Here is a 22,972-nt window from a genome sequence, read left to right on the forward strand (position 1 = left end):
GGTTGTCCGAGAATTTCTACGACTTCACTAGCCCCAATTTTCAGCATCTTATTTCCCTTAATCGTAACCCCATGGATTATTATGTGCGGGGCGCAGTCGAGAAAGATAATATTTGCTCTGTCTGCGGCTCCAAGTCTGAGCTGGTGGCCAAGATCAAGGAGGTGTTGGAAGATCTTCCAAGGGGTACAGTCAGAAACGCATGCGCCAAGTTCCGGAGCCGTCTTCAGGCCTTAAGGGAAACTGAAGGCGACTATTTTGAGTGAACTGTTTTCGTTTCCTTTTATGCAAACTGTCAAATTTAGCCCGAACACCCTGTAACTGTACGCACAAGACACACACACACACACACACACACACACACACACACACACACACACAAACACACACTCACGTACGCGCGCGCGATGTGACGTGATGATTCTTAAGGCAGGTATGAATTACTTTCAAGTATGACACAGAAAGGCGGAAATGAGAAAAGTCATTAATGTTCGACGGTCACACTTCCGGTTAGCGATTAGTAATCCCCGTCCGAAAGTGGGACATTACTAATAATGAGCAGTCCATCTCCCAGCAGCAAACAATAACGAACTGACCCCTCCCATCAACCTTATATCTAATGACCCTTTCTCTGGAAAAAGAAAATGTTGATAGGAGGCCATGAGAAGACGTATCGTAAATAATCTCTTCATGTGAATTAGAATGGACGTGTATATATGTGTTTGTGTCTGAGTATGTTCCCCCACCATCGCTTTACAATCGATGTTGGTGTGTTTACGTCCCCGTCCCCTTGCGGCTCGGCAAAAGAGACCGATAGAATAAGTACTAGGCTTATAATGAATAAGTCCTGGGGGGCGATTTGTTCGACTAAAGGTGGTGCTCCAGCATGGCCACAGTCAAATGACTGAAACAAATAAAAGAATTTAAAAAATCATTATAATCGTAATGTATATTTGCCACCTAAATGTGGCGGTCCCGTAGAGGACGATGCTACTGTTATTTAGAGACCCAGAAAGACATCTCCCCCAGCTGGCTAACGACACACTGTCGGTGTCCGATTAGTATTTGCAGAGGGATATCATCGTTCCCATCTTTAGCCTTACGTGATACACGCAGAAACCTGGGTCTGTGTGTATTACGTAAGGCTAGAGATGGGAACGATGATTTCTCTTCGCAAATATCAATCGGACACAGACAGTGTGTCGTTAGCCAGCTGGGGGAGATGTCTTCCTGGGGCTAAAACAACAGTAGCATCGTCCTCTATGGAACCACCACATTTAGGTGGCAAATATACGATTCCGTGCTGCTACTGTTTACGCCTCGCTCTAAGATTTATTGTTAATAATTATAATGTTAATAAGCTACAAGTCTTTACATGAGGTACACACGCTTACACGCATATACACACAGACGTATGCACTAAAGCAAAGTCTCTCCTTCACTCACATCTCTCCCCTCTCTCTCTCCCCTCTCTCTCTCTCCCCTCTCTCTCTCCCCTCTCTCTCTCCCCTCTCTCTCTCCCCTCTCTCTCCCCTCCCCCTCTCTCACACACACACAGACGGCACGTATTACATAGACACACACATGGTCTCACAAGCAAACCCTCCCTCACTCTATCTTTCTTCTCACACATGCTTACTGACACAATTACACACGCACACACACACATACAAACGCATGCACGAATACACACACACACACACACACACACACTTACATTGACTTACGCGCAGACGCACGTACACACACGCAGACATACAAAGACGGACATGTTTTTGCAAGGCATTGCCCCCTCACCCTCTACAAACATACCTGCCTGTATATAGACGCATTCACGTACACACACACACACAAACACACACACACACACACAAACACACACACACACACACGCTTAATCACTTGACCTACAGAAATGGAATTTGTCCAAGATAAATTTCCAAACGATGCGAAACAACAAGATAAGTGAAATCACAAGTGAGATAATTGATAAAACATTTAATTGACGATCAAACATTATTGATATTTTTGGTGTTCGTGCTGTCGCTTAGCCTATGGCAACCCGGATCTAACAGATCTATGAACAAAACCGTTCAAGCAATGAGCACCTCGTGTGTTGCTCTCTTATTCAATCTGTCCTTTTAAACATGGCGGATGAGCTATTAATTGGAAATTTATATATTTGTTTGATTTATTTTATATCACAATCAACAATAGCGGTGTTGCCTAAATATCTTGGCCCAGAGACGTGCCAAATAGCTTTGTTTTTTTTATAAATTCTGTTCCTTAAGGATCTTGTAGGCATCAAAGTGTCGCCCAGCATCTGAGTTTGTAGCAATGAAAACTAAAACCACAATACATCTTCAATATTTATTTACCGTAAGGGGGCGAGCTGGCAGAATCCCTGACACACAGGACAAAATTCTTAGTGGCATTTCATCCGTTTTTATGTTCTGAGATTAGATTCTGCCGAGCTTGACTTTGCTTGTCACCCTTTCGGGGTAGATGAAATAAGTACCAGTTACGCACTGGGGTCGATGTAATCGAATAACTATTCCTGCCCCCAGAATCACGACACCACCCATCATATAACTTTGTTTGCTTTTCGTGCTTGCGGATATCAGATTAAATAGAGGAAGTATTTCAAAACCTGATCGTTTGTTGGCATCAAAACTTCCTGGCCCACGAGTAATGTCTGTTGGTTGTAAGTCTTCTTACGGTTTCATCTCGATGATATTTTTTTTCCAAACACATGGCATCTCGTCTGAAATAGACCCTCATTCTATGTTACAATTTTTCTGTGTTAAAGCGATTTAATTTTAAACCTGCCATCAAAATTTCATGCTAATTTATGCTGCCATAACGATCTTTTAGAATGTGAGGAGCCATGTTGTTCCAATGCAGCAAAAAACCTGTTCTTTTCTGGTCCCCTCCTTTCATACTTCAACCCCTCATTTCCTAGCATACAGCCGACTCCCACGGGGTTTGTAATTTTGCGACCTGCATGGCGATCCCATTAATGCTCGTGGCACACACACACACACACACAAAAAAGCACCCAGTACATTCTGTAAAGTGGTTAGTGTTAGGAAGGGCATCCAGCTGTAGAAACTATACTAAATCAGAAACTGGAGCACGATGCAGACTTTGGACTGGTGGGATCCTGCCAACCCGTTCAACTCATGCCAATATGGAACATGGTCAGTAAGTGGTGATGGTGGTGGTGATGATGATGATGATGATAATGATGATGATATCGACCCCAGTTCTTTACTGGGCTGTATTTCATCGACCGACCCTAGAAGGATGAGTGTCACTTTATCGAGCGCTTTGCCAATACTGCCTGGCACACGCGGGCCGCACATTTTCTGGGAATGGTATATGGTTTATTACATATAGCCCCTAAAACTGGTCCTCCATCGGTTACGACAGGGAGTGTTCCAGTTGATCCGATCAACCTGCTTGTGAAATTTACGTGCAAGTGGCTGAGGACTCCACAGACACCCCGTACCCTTAACGTAGTTCTCAGACAGATTCAACACGACACAGAATGTGACAAGGCTGGTCCTTTTGAAATGCAGACACAACTCATTTTCCCCAGCTGAGTGGAATAGAGTAGCGTGAAATAAAGTTATGCTCAAAGATAGGACGCACCGCCAGGAATCGAACTTGCGACTTCACGGTCTTGAGCCGAATATCCGAACCACTTAACCACGTGACTTCATTTCTACCCACTAATGCATGGGTGGCAATACGGACGTAGGTGACACTTGAACTCAAATCGTGTATATGTATACAACGTGAAGACGTTCGGTTTGACCGAGATCGGATTCTGGAAAAAAGGAAACGTAAAACCCGTCCAAGGAAATTCGTGGTCTCTGTGTCTTCATAATATTCTTCAACGTCACTTGCACGACCAGCGCTATTACCTTCACCACCGCCACCCCGACCACCACCACAACAACAGCAGCAGCAGCAGCAGTAGCAACGACGACAAAAGCACCAGCAACAATAACTGCAGCATGACAACGACCACAACAATCATAACCATCACCGCCGCCGCCGCCACCTCACCGCCGCCACCTCGCCGCCGCCTCGCCGCCGCCGCCGCCTCGCCGCCGCCGCCGCCTCGCCGCCGCCGCCTCGCCGCCGCCGCCTCGCCGCCGCCGCCTCGCCGCCGCCGCCTCACCGCCGCCTCCCCGCCGCCGCCTCGCCGCCGCCGCCACTGCCGCCACCGCCGCCACCTCCGTTGCCACCGCCTCCGCCACAACCACCGCCACAGCATCTATCACCACCACCACCACCAGCGACACTATCAAGACAACAACGACGGCCAACACAGCCATCGCGACGAAACCCCGTCGCCACCACAGTGCCAGTGCGCCATTAGCACCACCGCCACCGCCACCCTTATCTCTATATACTCTCCATTACTTCCTGTAATATAAAGAAAGGCAAATATGTTCTCACGATTCGAAACGAAGTTGAGGAAATAAACAGAAGGAAACTGGAAGACATTGTGTGTGTGTGTGTGTGTGTGTGTGTGTGTCTATATGTTTATTTGTGTATATGAGCATGATTTTTTTAATGCGCATTTGCATACGTGTATTTGTGCATGAAGCGTATATGTGTACAAGGGTATGTCTGCGCGTTGTTTGTGAATATGTGCTGTGTGAGAGATAGATAGATAGATAGATAGATAGATAGATAGATAGATAGATAGACAGACAGACAGACAGACAGACAGATAGATAGAGGACGAGTGGGGGAAGGAGGGTGACTATACCTAGAAACATTTCTGGTGTTCTTTGTAGAACCGGTTGTTTGGTCATTTTGGAATATGTGACGTGGTTCTCCATTAACAGACTATCAGATTTCTTCTGCGTTTGGTTAATGTACAGACACATACACCCGCACACACACTAACACAAACCCACACACACACACACACACACACACGCACACACACACTGAAACATGCATACATACACGTGCATACACATACACACGCATACACTTACGCGCACGTTTCTATTTAAAAGCTTTGAGAGTGAATTTGGTTGACGGAAACGGTATGCTATATACATACATATGTGCGTGTGTATATATATATATATACATGTATACACACACACGCTCACACATATATAAAACGTTAAAATAAAGATGGAGAGTTGTAAATACGCAAAGCTTTTTTTTTTACAGTTTTATATACAATAAATTCTCTTTAAATTCTTGTGTTTTTGCCGCATAGCTATCCAAGGATACAACTGAACCAATAGGAAGCAACTGGATATCGCACCCTAGGATATATCTATGCAATAGAAACACGTGTCGGACACAAATTTAAAGAGAATACATTATCTATAAGACTGTAATAAAAAGCTTTGCGGATGTACAATCCGCCATCCTTATTTTAACGTCTTATGTGTGTGTGTGTGTGTGTGTGTGTGTGTGTGTGTGTGTATGTGTGCGTGCGTGCGCGTGTGCGTTTTTGTGTTTGTTCTTTACCACTTTCTGGCAACGAGTGTTGGTTCGTTTAAAACCCCGTAACCTAGCGGTTCGACACACGTGACCGATAACACAAATAGACTTTAAACTAAGCACTGGAATCGGCTTGTTCGACTAAATCCTTCAAGGCGGTGCTCCAGCATGACAGTAATCCAATGACTAACAAATAAAACATAAAAGATATACAGAACAGCTTTGCTTTCAAGAATGTTATGTTGTGGATACGACTGTGTTCAAGTCAAGTCTTTTTCTTTTTAATAGTCTTTAATATTTCTCATTTGTTGTTTAGGTTTAGACTGGGTCAATAACACGTCTAAGGTCATTCATTTTATGACATCTTGTAGATTTCATTATCTCAATAAATGACTTGTACGTACGCAGCATTTTATTATGCAACCATTCTTTACAGTAAAGTATATTAAATGTTTTTATAAGTCAGTACCGTGTTCTACTGTGTTAGCAGTGCTATTAAATCACATGTTAAGGCTATAATTTCAACGGAATATCTGTAGAGATAACATTAACAAGTCATGTCTATGAAATGCCAATAGTTTAGCGATGTTTAGTACATAGCATTAGAATGGAAAATTTAATACAATAAACAGTGATTAAACCTCGATTTCCAGAGGTTAAAGGGACTCCTGAATATCAACAGGACAAGCAGTATGAGTCATTTGGGTTTGTGACATGATTGTTATCGTAGCACTTCCGTCTGTGTCACTCGATTTAGTGTCCGGCAAAAGAAGAGGAAATTCGACAACCGGTTAAATGATTTTAAAACAAGCGAAACACAAGAATAAGATGGTGGCAACCGGTTCGTGAAAACCGGCGCAGACCGGGTCCGGCTCAGCACCGTCTACACCACCCGTCTGGAGACTGAGAGTGTGACCTCGGTTGGTCAATTAGGAGGAACGGATGCTGACTGATTAATTATCTTGGTAATGAACCTATACTAATGCTGTTGTCGTTGCTGAGGATATTGATGATGATGATGATGATGATGATGATGATGATGATGAAGAGGAGGAGGAGGAGGAGGAAGAGTTGGAGTAAGAAGAGAAAAGAGGAAGAATAGTCACGATAAGGATAGTGATGATGGTGATGCTTGACGGCGGTGGCGAGGATGCCGACGACGACGACGGTGGTGGTGGTGGTGTGGTGGTGGTGTGGTGGTGGTGGTCATGATAGTGATCATGATAATGATGATCATGTCAAAGGCAGCGATCATGATGACGACGACGATGATGACACCTTACTATAATGGGCTTCATGTCTGTCTGTCTGTCTGTTCTCTCTTCACGGTCAAACGGTTGGACCAACGATCGCGATGTTTTTGGGGATTACGAAGGAGATAATCAGGAAGGTTTTTAGCGAAAAAAAAAAAAAAAAAAATGTGGAAAAGTATAATTATTTTGTGGACATTGAATTTTAAATTAACTTGTATTGATTTTTTTGGTAAAAATTCCAGCGACGAGGATTAACTCTGGATTTCCCCACCCCCGTATAGTTCGTAAATTTAGAGGGTTCAGATTTGCGATACTATCCCTTTATTTCCAATCGTAGATGGGCAGATTTGCTATCTTATTATCTATTGCTATCTTATTATCTTATTATTTTGGAAGCGGTGCTCCAGCATGACCACAGTCCTACGACTGAAACAGTTATGAGAATGAAAGATATATAAAACTAATAACCACACACCCTAATAGAAAGAAGGATAGACATATTGTGAATTTTATAACGTGAGGATGAAGCAACGGCTAACGTTTCGGAGAAGAACCTTCATCAGAGGAGAAATGAAATATTTACTGAGTCACTGGATAGCGATAGATTCTTTCCAAATGACAATATTTTGCGAGGAGGAATTATCTTAGCAGTGAAGAATAGGAGAGTATGTTGGGGGTGATGGAGAAGTGAGAGGTCAGTAGAGGGACAAGTGTTAGTGGGATAGCGGAGGTGTTGTTGTTGTTGGTGGTGGTGGAGGTGAGGGTGGCGGTGGCGGTGGTGGTGTTGAAGGCGAAGGTCAACACGAGGACACGAAATCGCAAAGAACGGCAGCAGATTTGAACTGCGGAAGTAAACACGGAAATACTGTTGCTACGTGTGTTTGTGCGTATGTGTGTACGTGTGTGTGTGTGTGTGTGTGTGTTCAAAAGTATCCCCGCACTAACACACAACACACTCACACGCAGACATAGACACACACATACACAAATACCATGCATACATACATACGTTCATACGCATGTATGTATCTATGTATGTGCATGTGTGTGTATGTGTACGTGTACGCGTGTGTGTGCGTATGTGTTTGCCCACCACTATCGCTTGACAATCTGTGTAGGTGTGTTTATGTCTCCGAAACATAGCGGTTCAGCAAAAACGTACGATAGAATAAGTAGGAGGCTTTAAAAAGTAAATACCGGAATCGATTCGCTCGACTAAAATTCCTAAAGGTGGTGCCCCAGCTTGGCCGCGGTCTAATGACTGAAACAAGTAAAAGATAAAAGATATGTATGTATGTATGTATGTATGTATGTATGTATGTATGTATGTATGTATGCATGTGTGTATGTATGTATGTATATATGTATGTATGTACGTATGTATGTATGTATGTATGTATGTATGTATGTATGTATGTATGTATGCGTGTGTGTGTATGTATGTATGTATGTATGTTTGTATGCATGTATGTATGTAACTGACAGGCGGCAACTGTCGCCGGTTGGTACCGTATGTTGGAAATGACTAATTAGAGGGATAAGAAAAGAAGGGAAAAGAGGAGAAAGAATTGTTACTGGATCCTCTGAAATTCGTGCTGTTTGCGTCAGGTGGTAGGATTCATCGGAAGTCGATGGGAGCCTTTGTACGACATGACTAAAAGCTTGTTAATTAAGATAAACAAAGCCACAGGATGACAGGCGACACTGAGAAGATATGTGTGTGTGTACCAGGGGGTGCCGAAAATTCCTGGTTATAAGGGGAAAGGGCTTGTTGGTGGCCCAGCCTTCCGAATTCTTTTACAGAGCTTCGAAAAACTGAAGGACCGCTGCAATAAGTGTGTGAATCTCGAGAGGGGAAGATGTTGAATAAAATCATAATTAACTGATCCTCCTGTGTTTTTCTTTTACTCAAAGTCAGGAATTTTTCAGCACCTGCTCCTATATAATTAGCATTCGGTTACGACAACGGTTCCAGTTGATTTGATCAACGGAACGGCTTGTTCAGGAAATTAACGTGCATGTGGCTGAGCACTCCATAGACACGTGTACCCCTTAACATAATTCTCAGGGAGAATTCAGCGTCACGTAGTGTGACGAGGCTGGCCCTTTGAATTACAGGTACAATTCGTTTTTGCCAGATGAGTGGAGTGGAGCCACGTGAAATAAAGTGTCTTGCTCAAGGACACAACGCGCCGCCAGGAATCGAAATCAAGACCTTAAGATCGTGAGCCAGATATCCTAACCACTAAAGCAGGACTTCGTGTGTGTGTGTGTGAAATAAATGGATATAAATATTAAGAAATTATAAATTGGAAGCAAACATAAAGGATTATTGTTTCCTTATTATTAGAAGAAAAGAACGAAGCACAGAAATATTTGGTTGGCAGAACTTGAAGAGAGGCGGACTCAAATGGCTGGTGCCGTTTTAATTACGTTTCTTTATGTATTGAGTTCAAATTCTACCGAGGTTGACATTGTATTTTATTTTTCAAGGATTAATAAAAATCATAATCAAATATACGAGAATCGACTTTCTAGACTATTTCCCTTTCCACAAAATTTGTGATTCTAGTTTCAGCGATGGAAACCCTGACAGAGTTTCCGAATAGTTATTCTTACTACAAAAGAGAGGAAAAGGGCAAACATAAGGCGGATTTTCCATTTTTTTTTTCATTAATATTCCTGTGTCCCACATAAACGGCAATTGCCTTATCAAAAACCATTCTGTCCCCCAATAAACATAAAAATCTTCCATCTCCTCTTTTTCATTTCGTATCCCTTCTTTCTTTCCCATGAAGTAGGGATCGCTATTCCGACACTCCGCTGGAACCTTTATTAACAACGGGTATTATTTTCACTGATCACCGTATAAATTATAAAGTGTCTCTAACAAAATGGCGAGTTGTGTCTCAGCGTGGTTCAACCGGTAAATGAAATTATACATTTTCTTCAGTTTAATGTCGTTAAATCCTCATATAAATTGTATTTTATATATTTTCCTTCTCTTCTTTTAAATCATTTTAATGGTTTCAGGTTTTTAGAATTATCTGAATAGACCTTCTAACAGAAATAATTATGTTTGTTCCAGAGAAGAAGGGAATGCCTTGAGTCTCTTCTAATATTTATTTCGTTTTATGTATTTATATCGTTTTATCTATAAATCTTGGTGTATTTCTAATGTTTTATTTATGTGTGTTGCTATCTGTTTTCATACATTGCTTTATTGTATTGTCCAACTGTACTAATAAATCGTAAAATAAAACTCAATTTTGGGGAAAAAAATACTTCTCATTATATGTTTGTTTACTAAATGAAAATCAGCGGAAAAAGCTACAACCCCTGACTTAGTCTCTCGATTTGTAAAACATTATAGCTTAAATCTCTCTCAGTTCATACCCTGCTGTCTTAAAAAATATAGGGACACATTGGATAATGTTTTCATAGATATGCATTTCCCGCGTGATAGACAGATTGGTCACATCCGGAACGCCTGTGACCGTAGGTTTGCTCAGTAGGGGTTACTTCTGAATAACCAACAATTGTTTACTTATTTTGAGGGTTCAATATGCAACCAAATGGACGAAAAATTTTTTTATTAAACTGTTTCTCCATTTTTTTTTTGTTTAATTGGAAATAATAGAAATATTGTATGAATATCAAAACAGGAGGTTGAAAAGATTTTTTCCAATCCCGTTTTGATACTCTTTACTCTCTTTTACTCGTTTCAGTCATTTGACTGTGGCCATGCTGGAGCACCGTATTTATTCTGCAAAAAAGGGGTCACACTGATCTAAATTAAAACCTTCCATTAAAACTCCTTAGTTTATGTTCCAAATATTAACTTAATAATGGCAAAATTATTTTACTAAATTCTTTGTTATTTTTGAAATTAAATTAATTGAAGCAAAGGCGCTGTGTCACAGAAATATGGCAACAAAAAGGTTTAACTAATAAATTTTTCTTCAGAATTTCTTCAGTAATATTTCTTTGTTTTCATTTTAGTTTTATTTTGTTTTTTCCATTGCAGCGAAGAATTTTTGGAAGTCTACAATGAGATCTTCAGTAATGACATAAAAAAACAGAAACATGCTCTTGGAAGAATTGCTGTATGGAAATCAAGGTAAAGAAACCATTCTTTTACAGTAAAAATATAGATATGTGTGTGTAAGCTGAGGGCAGCTACTTTGAGTATGTGTATATATATATATTTTATTTTTTTATATTTGTTTTTTGTTTTGGTCATTTGACTGCAGCCATGCTGGAGCACTGCCTTTGGTTGAGCAAATCGACCCTAAGACTTATTCTTTGTAAGCCTAGTACTTATTCTATCAGTCACTTTTGCTGAACTGCTAATGTTATAGGGACGTAAACATACCAGCATTGGTTGTCAAGCAATGTTACAGGAACAAACACAGACACCCAAACATATATATACATATATATATATATACGACAAGCTTCTTTCAGTTTCCGTCTACCAAATCCACTCACAAGGTTTTGGACGGCCCAACGCATAGTAGAAGACACTTGTCCAAGGTGCCACTTAGTGGGAATGAACCCAGAACCATGTGGTTGGTAAGCAAGCTACTTACCACACAGCCACTCCTGTGCCTAGATGTGTATGTGTATGTATGCACATACATACACACACACACACATACATACATATGTATTTATGTATAAGTATGTGTGGCTATATATATCTATCCACACATGCGCTCGCATACAGATGCAAAAAATCAGCTTTCTGGAATCTTTGGTTCTAAAGCCATTCCATGTGTGTGATCTTCAGATACTAAAAATGAATACTCTTAATCGATTTTCGAATCTTATTGGATTCTTGTCTGTGTATCTGTATCTATCTATCTGTGTGTGTGCATATCTATCTATGTGTGTGTATGTCTCTCTCTCTCTCTATATATATATATATATAGAATGTGTTGTTGTCATTTCGTTTATTTTTCCCCTTTAAAACTTATTTCAGAGTTCCCAAATTACCAATTGCCATTGAAAACACTGCTGCTCTCATTCGTGCAAGTGTGGAACATCGTCAAGATGCCACTTCTGGTCAGACAGACTGGGAATCGAACCACAAACTGAGAAATCTCTACGGATTAGCATTGATTAGGTAATTATTTATAAAGTTTGGTTCATCCTTATCTCTTTCATATGCACGTTTCCATGTTTGCATGGTTCAGAAAGGATTTGTTGTGGCAGATTTTCTATGGCCACATGTTTTTTCCTGTTGCCACTCATCACCTGTTTCCAAGTTAGGTAATATTTTCCCATGGCCAGACATATTTTCATGGAAGATGGGGAACACACAACTTTGCTTGTTTGATGGTGGCACCTGTTTACAACTGTCTTGCTGCATCGAGGCAAAGAAGAGACTAATATACATAGACACATGTGTATGCATACCCACACACACAGAGTGGATTTTATATGTATGTTCATCATCATCATCATCATTTTAAGCTCCTCTTTTCCATGCTTGAATGGGTTCAACAGAGTTTACTGAGGCAAATTCTAGTGGCACTTGCAAGCCTCCTCCTTTGCAGAATCCCAGACTGCAAATGAGACATCAGCCATGTGAACATACTTCTCTCTAGACCACATCACGATTTTCTTCTGACACGTAAGATAAAAATATGTGATGTGTGGATTCTGTTGGTTGGTCTAGCGCTTTATGTTCTGAGTTCAAATCCTGCTTTAGTCAATTTCACCTTTTATCGTTTCACAGTTGACACATTCGGGTACTGGGGTCAATATTCAATTGACTAGCCCACTAACCCCACCCCCACCCTTTCATCTCAAATTTCTAGCCTTGTTTCTATGTTAGAAAATTATTATTACTACATCTGTTTTTGTTTTCTTTCTATTTTCTTCAGATTCATCAACCACATAACAGAGACAAAACAGAATAAAGTCTATGCACGCTCACTTGTGTCCATTGCCAAAGAGGTATGTTATACATAAAAAAAACAACAAAAAACATTTAATGTTTCTCTTGTAATTATTTTTACATTTATTGACATTATTTATAAAGTGTGCACATGTTGTATAAGGTGTATACATGCTGTATAAGGTGTATACGTGTATAAAATGTACAGATGTTTTTATAAAGTGTATACATGTAGTATAGTGGATACATGTTGTATAAAGTGTATGCATGTGTAAAGTGTATACATGTACAATGTGTATACATGTATAAAGTGTATACATGTATAAAGTGTATACATGTAATAAAGTGTATACATGTATAAGGTGTATGCATGTAATACAAACAAATTTTGAATCAGGGAATTGTATTTCTGGTATGATTTTGGATATGTGATGGTGCTTTATCTTCTACCTTTTACTAGCTTCAGTCATTAGACTGCGGCCATGCTGGGGCACTGCCTTGAAGAATTTTTAGTTGAATGAATCGATGCACATGCATTCCTCACTGTCCCTGGGAAGATCTTCAAACACCTTCATGATCTTGGCCTTGATGTAACAAGCAGAATGGATGGTGTCTTTCTCAACCATGCCCCACACATAATAATCCATGGGATTTGCTATGGGGGGGGGGGGGGTTAGGAGGTTAGAAAATGGGGTTGGTGAAGTCATAGAAATTCTCCAACAATCACTACTGAGACTTTTTGGAAGTATGACTGCTTCTTTCTTTCTTATTTTGTCTCTGACAGACATAATGCATCTAGCATTATTTTGTCTAATGTGTTCCTTCTCTAAAAAATATTACGGTGGGATTTGAAGGTGATATGGCTGCTATTTCTGCCAGAGGCGACCACATCAATGCGTCCATAGAATATGGCGTCGATGACCTAATCCATAAAGGGAGATAATCACCAGACTTTTAATATTTTTTTTTCCATCTTGTTTCTCTTGTTGCCTGAATGTCTAAGATTAAACATTGTTTAACCTGGGGCTAATTATTATCAGCCCAACATTTTTATGTTAGAATTATATTTATGGATATTTTTTATTCACAGCTTGGTCTTCCTGAATGGTTGATAGAACTGCGTCACAGTGCCACCCACAACAAGCTGCCCTCACTGGAAATCGTATGTACAGCTGTTGACTGTAGTCTCAAGTATTTACAGGTTGGTTGGCACTTTCTCTCTCATTGACTCTTGTTTACACATCTTTCACTCATTTTGGTCAGGCAATTTGTTGGAGATAGGAGGAGGGGTTTGTAGGGGGTTGGGTGATTATAAGGGCTAGGGGTGTTTGTAGGGGTACCGTTGGTTTGAGGATGACTTACTCCTTTTCTCCTGCCAGTTTTTGGAGCTGTGTAAAATTTTAAGGGTTCCACCTTACCTCCCTGATAAAAATCTCGAGTTCTGGAGCTGATGAACTCTTTGAATGCACTTTCAGCATTGGTTTGATTTTTGAACTCCTCTCGCAGGAAACCATCAAGGTGCTTGAAAACGTGGTAGTCGATAGGATAAAGGTCTGGGGAAATAAGCTGGGTGGGGAAAAACTTTGTAGCCAAGTTCCCTCAATTTCTGGTGCGTCATTAGTGAAACGTATGGTCAAGCATTGTCATGAAGAATGATTGGTCCTCTTCAGTTGACCAGGTTAAAGCTTGTAAGCAATCTCTGTAATGACTAAAGAAGATAGTGTAATAATGGGGCACATAAGTTCTCGATGGAAATCAAGTAGGGTTTCCCGAATGCTTGGGACTCAAAAAACCCAAATCTCTTTGTTTATGTGACAAGTGTGCTACTCCTTTGCATCTGTGTCTTTGGGTATAAAACAATCTTATAAACCATGTTTTATTTTGTTCTCTATTAATTGCCTTAAAATGGAGTATATATTTCTTCTAATATATTTTCAGGAAAATTTCTGGACCAAACAAATCCAACGTGAAGAAAACCAAGTTTATCACGATAAACCATTGAAAGATTTCATAAGGACCATGTTGATTGATTACCAGCAATGCCAGTTTGAAGTAAGACCTGTTTATATATTTATATATATATATATATATATGTGTGTGTCTATGTATATGTGTGTGTGTGTGTGTATATATATATATATATTAGAAAAAATAAGGTACTCAGAGATCTGAAGAATCTATTAGAGTAGATGAAAGTGCTAATATATGATTTATAAAAACATGTGACATATTAATAAAAATCTGTAAATGTACAACCATCCAAATCTTTGAGTACCTTATTTTTTCTAATATATAATACCTGTACATCGCCTCCAAACCTAATAAATAAATATATATATATAGATAGATATATATATAGATATACACACACACACAGACATGCAGGAAGTAAATAGACACCTTTAATTTTCAAAATCTTTTATTTGATATTAATTGGTTGAAGGAGAGGTTTTCTTCTAGCTGCTTGTCCATAATACCCAAGCTTATGCAGATATGTAACATGTTCTTGGACTAACTTCTAGCTGTTTTGCAATGTCAGAAGCCTTCGAACTGGGTTCGTTTTCCACAATTCTCTTCAACCAGCAAAGCTTCCTTTCCGAAGGCCCAGGTCGGCCGGGATGAGAATCTGTCGATTCTTTTCCTTGGCTTTTGAATTGCACTATAATTCTATTAATAGTAGCAAGAGGAATTTGAAGATTTTCGGCAATTTTTTGGCAATTCATTATTAATGGAAACAAATGATATGAAGACTATTTAATTAGGTTTTTCATTTTAATTTTTCTGTTAATTGTTTTCTGTAGTTAATCCAGTCTAAAAGAAGAGATGGCAAACAGAAGCTGAAGCAGTTACTGGAAGGAATGAGGATGATACTGAATGAAACCAAGTAAGTAGAGATGACACCGAGAGGAGGGTGTTTGAATAAAAAGTCTCAAACCATTGACCACAAGGGTCAAGATTCTGGACGTTATTATAGTCTTTTTATGTGTCCTATCTGCCTGGTCCACACGTTTTTGTTTCATGTTTTGTGAACAATATTGTTGATGGTTACAAGATGACAGTGGGTGTCATTCACTGGTCCCCTCTATTTAAAATGGTGAAAAAGGGGCAGGAGTGTCTGTACCACTCAGGTGGAATAAGTACATCATCATCATCCTTCAACATCTGTTTTCAATGTTGGCATTGCTTGGATGGTTTGACAGGAGTTGGCAAACCAGAGAGTTGCACCAGGCTCCAATTTTCTGTTTTGGCATAGTTTTTATGGCTGGGTGCCCTTCCTAATGCCAACCACTTTACATGGTATACTACATGTTTTATACATGGCACCAGCATGATTGCTCTATATGTGGTGCCGGCACAAATGCTCCACATATGGTGTGAGCACTGGTGCTTTTTATCTAGCGCCAGTATGAATGTTGTATAAGTAGCACTGGCATATGTGGTTCCTGCACGGGTGCCATATATGTGGTACCAGAGCTGTTTGAAGATATTGGATATTTTGATTCAGCATTTTCTACTGCTGTGAGTCAAGGTTCTATTCTCCCTTACCTGACTCATCAGTTACCACTTACCCACACCTACCAACTGTAACCCACATGCTACGAATGAACCTTACCCCTTTAGCATTCAAAAGTTGATCTCTAGATATTGAGCTTCGATGATGGAAATGATGAATGGATGTGGTAAGTGGTGAGATACTGTGTTGGAGAAGACCTAACCAGTCCATACAAACGTGTTTTGAATGGATGTAAAAATGGTAAATACGACGATGATAATAAAGATGATAGTTGATCAACATTTCCAGTTTGGCAAGAAAGGGAGATAACTCTGGGCATGATTCATTCTTATTGCAAATCGTCAGTGATGCTGCACCTTATCATAAACAGGCTGAAATAGCAGTAGCCCTTAAGCGGGCGTTTGGAGCATAACATGAACTTCTGATGTATAGTTTCAATGTAGATCACTTTAAACTTTTTTCCTAGTATATTTGCACTGAAATACAATGTCTTTGTTTCAATTAATTTTGAAAAATAATGAGGAATTTAATGAAATAACTGTTATTTAGCTTGTGTTTGGAGCAGAAGGCCTCAAATTTGGGGGCAGGGATTAAGTCGACGCCAATACGCAACTGGTACTTAATTTATCGACCCTGATCCCCTGAAAGGATGAAAGGCAAACTCGGCAGAATTTGAACTCAGAATGTAGGGGTAGATGAAATACTGCTAAGCATTTTGCCCGGTGTGCTAACGTTTCTGTCAGCTTGCCACCTTAGCTTGAAGAATTAATAATGAAAACAACAACTACAAATATATGAATCATCATCATCGTTTAACGTCCGTTTTCCATGCTGGCATGGGTTGGACGGTTTGACTGGGGTCTGGGCAGCCAGGAGGAGGCTGGCAACGGCCACAACCGGTTGGTGCTTTTTACGTGCCACTGGCACGGAGGCCAGTCAAGGTGGTGCTGGCATCGGCCATGTTCGGATGGTGTTTTTTATGTGCCACCGGCACGGGTATCACAACTCCAATTTCCATTTGATTTTCATTTTGATATTGATGTACTTGACTCAATAAGTCTCCTCAAGCACAGCAGGTCGCCATATGATCCAAGGTACTTTTGAATGGACTGGGGCTGGTTATGTGAAACTGGTGTAGGACACATCCATGAACCCACTTTATTTGCCGGGTCTTCGCAGTCACAGCATATCTCCAGAATGTTTAATGTAATTTTTTTTGTATTTTTTCAGTCCTGAATTTTTATCCATCTTACTGGAAGAAGGTTACTTAATACCCTCGGCTGAACAACTGGAAGCCCTTGACATTAGTCCAGCTGGTAGTGAATCTTTCCTTTTAAATCATTTTTTCTTTCTTTTTTTTTTTTGTTTTGCTTTTTATTTTTACTGTTACTTATAAAATTTATATGGGAGAGGGTTTGTCAGTTACGGTCGCTGGTATTTTAGTTGATTGGCCCCAGAAAAATAAAGAGTAAAGTCAACCTTGGAAGAATTTGAACACAGAACATAAAAGATTGTAACTAAATATGACTCTGAGGATTCTAGCAATATGTGGAACTTATACTATATCAGTCAACAGCCTTAACCCATTAACTGCCAGATTTTTTTATCCATCTTCTTTTGGCTTTGCCAGGTATCTTAGGAGTTAAAATAATATATAGTATTTAAATTTTTTGTCTCTCTACCTCTCTCTCTTTCTCTCAATCTCCCTCTGTCTGTCTCTCTCTCTCCTTTTCCATCTCTCCCTCTTTCTCTGTTTCTCTTTGTCTTTATCTCCCTCTTTCTCTCCACCCCTCTCTCTTGCCTTTCTAATTGAATTAAGACCAATAATTAAACATTTCTCCATCTAATTTTTTTCTGCAGAACTCCAGTCCCAGAATGGTTTATGGTTACCAGATAGCCTTGTCCAGTTCTGGAAACCAATACTGCTGCTGCTACATACAATGAAATTCACTCCTGTTGTGGTCAAGAATTTAATGGTCATGGTTTGTGCCAACAACAGTGAATCTCTGTCTGCAAGACTCACAGCTGGTTGGCTCATGGCGATTTTATTCAGCGTCAACCAAGCAAGTAAGTCTAACCTTCCCCCCTCACTTTCTCTTTTGCTCTCTCTCTCTCTCCCCTCTATGTATCACTTTATCTGGGTTCAATCCCACTGTGTGGCACCTTGGGCAAGTGTCTTCTACTGTAGGCACAGGCATGGCTGTGTGGTAAGAAGTTTGCTTCCTAACCAGGTAGCTTTGGGTTCAGTCCCACTGCGTGGCACCTTTGTCTGAGTGGATTTGGTAGATGGAAACTGTAAGAAACCTCTGTGTGTGTTTCTATGTTTGTGCCTGTTTGTCCCTCACCACCACCTGACAAACAGTGTTGGTGTATTTACATCTCTATAACTTAGCAGTTAGGCAAAAGAGATCAATAGAATAAGCACCAGGCTTAACATAAAACACAAAAAAAATAAGTACTGGAGTGGATTCCTTTGATTGAAAGTTCTTCAAGGCAGTGCCCCAGCATGGCCACGGTCTAATGACTGGAACAAGTAAAAGATGACAGATAGAATATAAAAGATATAGCCCTGGGCTGACCGAAAGAACTTGCAAGTGGATCTTGAAAATCCTTCGTGTGTGTGTGTACCCTTGGTTTTGCGTCATGTGATTGTTGTAAATAAACAAGTGGTATTTATCATTTCCAGTCTTTGAGGAATATGTCTGGCTGTGGGGTAATATTACCATATTTGTGGCAACAGAGAAAGCATCAGCCCATAGAAAATCAATCTGAACGAATTCTTTCTGACCCCTGTATGTTGGGGACACAGTATTTCCAATCTGTTAGCCTTCCTGCTCCCCTTCTTTCTTTCAGATCAGATGAAAGACGACCAAAACTCATTGTACAACACACCCTGTACGTTACCATGGAAATCCCTTGTCGAACAAGCTCTTAAAGTACCCACGAAATACCCTCTACATCTGGCCCTCTGGTGAGTTTTAATCATTTTTATCAGTTATGAATCTCAAACAATATCCCTGCTAAGAGGTAATGGCTGTGAGGCTGAGAATTTCAAGCCTTTGTACAACTACCGGTGTTAGTGCCTGTAAACAAGGTACGTAACTCTCTTAAACTCCCAGATAAGACGGTGCTCTGGTGTATCGACACTCTTCTGCCTCTAGGTTACACACTCCACCTGTTCCACTGTGTATATGTATGTGTTTGTATTATATATATATATATATATATGTATATATATATATCTCAACCGTGACTGCAATCTTACTTGGTTTGACATGTTTGACAATATATCTTCATCATCATCGTCGTTTAACGTCCGCTTTCCATGCTAGCATGGGTTGGACGATTTGACTGAGGACTGGTGAAACTAGATGGCTACACCAGGCTCCAATCTGATTTGGCAGAGTTTCTACAGCTGGATGCCCTTCCTATATATTCAATCACATGCAAGTAAAGGAGTAGATAAATGAAAGAAAGAGGCATTTAGCATATTTAGTAGTAATTGCACATATTATTATTATTTAAAACTGTTTGATTTGGCCCTTTGCATACATATATGTATATATATATATATATATAAATATAATGTATATACATGTATGTTTATATTGTTCTGATGATTTATACAGGCTGTTGACAGAATGCGAAGGACATTTCCAAGAGAAACAACAGAATCACCTGTTGGAGTTGATTAATATTTACCTGTCTCAGAACTTGACAAACAGCTCCCTTGATATTCCAAACGACACCAATGGGGAATTAACCAATGGTAGAGGCTACCACACTGTCGATGGTAAGTAGACCAAACGTTTCCTATCCCTTAGATACCATAATGTTACTTTATTATCAATGGTGATGGTCATGTTGGGAGTGGTAATATATATAACCATGTATTGTCAGATTTTAGTTGTTGCTGTTTATAACAAAGTCAGTCTTTAGTTCCCAATGGTACACATGCACAAGTTATATTCTATTTTCTCCTTTCCAGATGTTATCCAAAATATCCAAAATTCTACTCAACCGGAATCTATTTCCACACCTCTCACATCCTGGGAAATTTCTACAGGTAATTATTTTTTGATTTCATCTATTAGATATTGGTCGATGGAATTTCTAATGGGGCTGAATGTGATGATCCTGAGATTCAGCCGTCCAGATATATGACACCTTCAACAAATTGATCCCCATAATGTTCTCTCTCACATCAAATGGTTTGTCATTTCCTGTGCAATCTGTTCCCCAAATTTGTAGATTCTGATGGTCAACATCGTTTAACGTCCGCTTTCCATGCTGGCATGGGTTGGACAGTTTGACTGAGGACTGGTGAGCCAGAAGGCTGCACCAGTCCCTAATCTGATCTGGCAGAGTTTCTACAGCTGGATGCCCTTCCTAACGCCAACTACTCCAAGAGTGTAGTGGGTGCTTTTACATGCCACCGGCACGAGGGCCAGTCACACAGTACTGGCATCGACCACGCTCAAATAGTGCTTTTTATGTGTCACCTGCACAGGAACCAGTCCGGCAGCACTGGCAACGGCCATGCTGGAATGGTGCTTTTTTTATGTGCCACTGGCACGGGAGCCAGCCAGTGGCCCTGATATAAGAGATGGGATTGTAATGGCTGGAGAACCTGTTAATCATTGACCTGATAGCTTAACCATGTCTAATCTGAATCTAAACAAAAACAACAGACATTATTAACTGCAATATTTTTTTCCCCCCCTCTTTCTCAGACATCAACTGGGAAAACTACTCCCTAGGCTGTATGCCATACCACAAACTCTCGTTTTCAAACCTTGAGTTTTATGATATCAGCGACCTTCCAGCCAAAAAGAGGAGAATGTTTGACAATTATTCCGAACACCAAATTGCGTAAGTTTGTTTATAATTACTTTCCTTCTTTTTTTCTCTTTTTTATTTCTTTATTAAAACATTTTGAATGACTTATGGAGTTTTTGTCTTTTATTTAACCATTCTCTGACTGTCTTTTACTTGATAGAATGGTGTATATTCTATAGGTAGTGATTGGTTCTGTTTGCTAAATTGTAGTTTCTGTTTGATTTTGTTGTACATCTGTGCTGTGCCTGGCCTTTCAGCTGAACGAATTGACCCCTGTATGTTTTTTTGTTTCTTAAGCCTGGTACTTATTCTGTTGGTCTCTTTTGCTGAACTGGTGAGTTATGGGGACGTAAACACTATCCTGCGTTCGATTTGTTCGACTAAAGGCCGTGCTCCAGCATGGCCACTGTCGAATGACTGAAACAAATGAAAGAAAGAAAGAATCTAACTCATGCTAGCCTAGAAAAATGGACGTAAAATGGATGGATGGATGAATGAACGAGCAAAGCTGCGTGGCTAGGAAGCTTGCTTTTCAAGCAAATAGTTCAAGGCTCTGCCTGCTATAGCCTTGGGCCGAGCAAAGCCTTGTGAATGGATTTGGTGGGCATGTGTGTGTGTGTGTGTGTGTGTGTGTGAAAGTGTTTGTATTTCTTTTAATAAATGAGAGGGAAAACACACACACACACACACATACAATTACAGATGATTCCACATGATTTCATCATTTGGGTTTGAATCTCCATTTTACTTTTAGTCTGTTGTGTCTGGTCTTTGCGGTGGATTCAAGCAGCAAATGTGGAAAGATAGGGTTTTGACTTAAATACCGGGCCACAAATGTTAAGGTCAAGCTAATCTGCTTCAGTTTGCAGTAATTAGTATTCTAAGAGACTCTTGTGACGGCACAAATGGTTGGAGACAGAGGGGTGGGTGAGAAAAGGTCTTGGGAATTGGTCCAGCTGTTGGGGACAACACACTATTTTTCTCTCTCTCTCTCTCTTTTCCTTGCTCTGTCCCCTTCTTTTGCTTTTCTTTGTCTATCATCCTTTCCTCTTCCCTTCCCTCCTCTCTCTCTCTCTCTCTCTCTTTGATGGAGAGAATCTCTTGAAGTAGATTTTAGATGGTTTACATCTTTGCATTTTCTGACATGTGAGTGAAGTGTGTGTGTCTCTCTTTCTCCCTTTCTCTGTGTGTGTGTGTGTATATATATATATATATATATATATATATATATATATGTCTGTGTGTGTATGTATATATAATACACACACCCAAACACTCAGATGCACTAATTTGGGGCTGTGCATTTTCAATTAACATAAAATGTTTTAAACCAACAAAAGAACCTCTACATGGTTGTTTGACCTGTTAGAAATAACAGCCAAATCTCCCTCAAACCATGTTAACAAGGAGCAGTTGGATAATGTGGTCCTAGGTTTCCTGCATGTTGGAAAATGGCAGGATGGTCACAATGGTCTTGCCATTTTAACATACACATTCCTCGATGTTTTCCAGATTGTTCCTAATTCCTTGTTTTTTTCTATTTGCAGACATGCTGACCATTCTGAAGTGTTGTATGTTTTATAGAGAAAAGCTCTTGGCTTTGAGAATTCAGTCTCATTAAACTTTCTTTACTAGTTTGAAACTGTGTCTGTATTTCTTTTTTCTTTTTCAATATTTCTATTTTTGGTGGGAAATATTCATTTCAAATTTTGGCACAAGGCCTGCAATTTAGGGGGACAAGGTAAGTTGATTACATTGACCCAGTACTCAACTGGTACTTATTTTATTGACTCCAAAACGATAAAAGGTAAAGTCGACCTTGGTGGAATTTGAACTCAGAACATGAGGACAGACAAAATGCTATGAAGCATTCTGCCCAGCACAGTATCAGTTCTGCCTATGGTGGGATATAATTGTTTTAAAGAAACCTTTTTATCTTTTAGTCAAAAGGGAAGGCAGTATCCATGATCCTTTTACAGG

General features: G+C 39.9%; 1 protein-coding gene across 1 annotated transcript; it reads left to right on the forward strand.

Moving 5' to 3' along the window:
• The first annotated feature begins 9,616 nt into the window (after nt 1-9,616).
• On the forward strand, nt 9,617-22,634 carry LOC106880594 (ribosomal biogenesis protein LAS1L). Its single transcript, XM_014930600.3, has 14 exons — nt 9,617-9,660; nt 10,762-10,854; nt 11,719-11,862; nt 12,626-12,698; nt 13,730-13,840; nt 14,578-14,691; nt 15,441-15,523; nt 17,384-17,469; nt 18,014-18,220; nt 19,007-19,124; nt 19,783-19,946; nt 20,142-20,219; nt 20,887-21,025; nt 22,540-22,634. Exons 1-14 carry the CDS (start codon nt 9,629-9,631, stop codon nt 22,574-22,576), a joined length of 1,479 nt encoding a protein of 492 aa, XP_014786086.1. The 5' UTR covers nt 9,617-9,628; the 3' UTR covers nt 22,577-22,634.
• Nucleotides 22,635-22,972: the final 338 nt, after the last annotated feature.

This window comes from Octopus bimaculoides, chromosome 18 (assembly GCF_046866305.1).
Source record: "Octopus bimaculoides isolate indiv1 chromosome 18, ASM4686630v1, whole genome shotgun sequence".
Lineage (NCBI taxonomy): Eukaryota > Metazoa > Mollusca > Cephalopoda > Octopoda > Octopodidae > Octopus > Octopus bimaculoides.

Excerpts from the sequence above, each read along its gene's own strand:
- LOC106880594 (XM_014930600.3), top strand. The coding sequence starts at position 9,629 with ATGGCGAGTTGTGTCTCAGCGTGGTTCAACCG. Across the intron at positions 9,661-10,761 it reads GTCTCAGCGTGGTTCAACCG|CGAAGAATTTTTGGAAGTCT; the intron begins GTAAATGAAATT and ends TTTCCATTGCAG. Across the intron at positions 12,699-13,729 it reads TTGTGTCCATTGCCAAAGAG|CTTGGTCTTCCTGAATGGTT; the intron begins GTATGTTATACA and ends TTTTATTCACAG.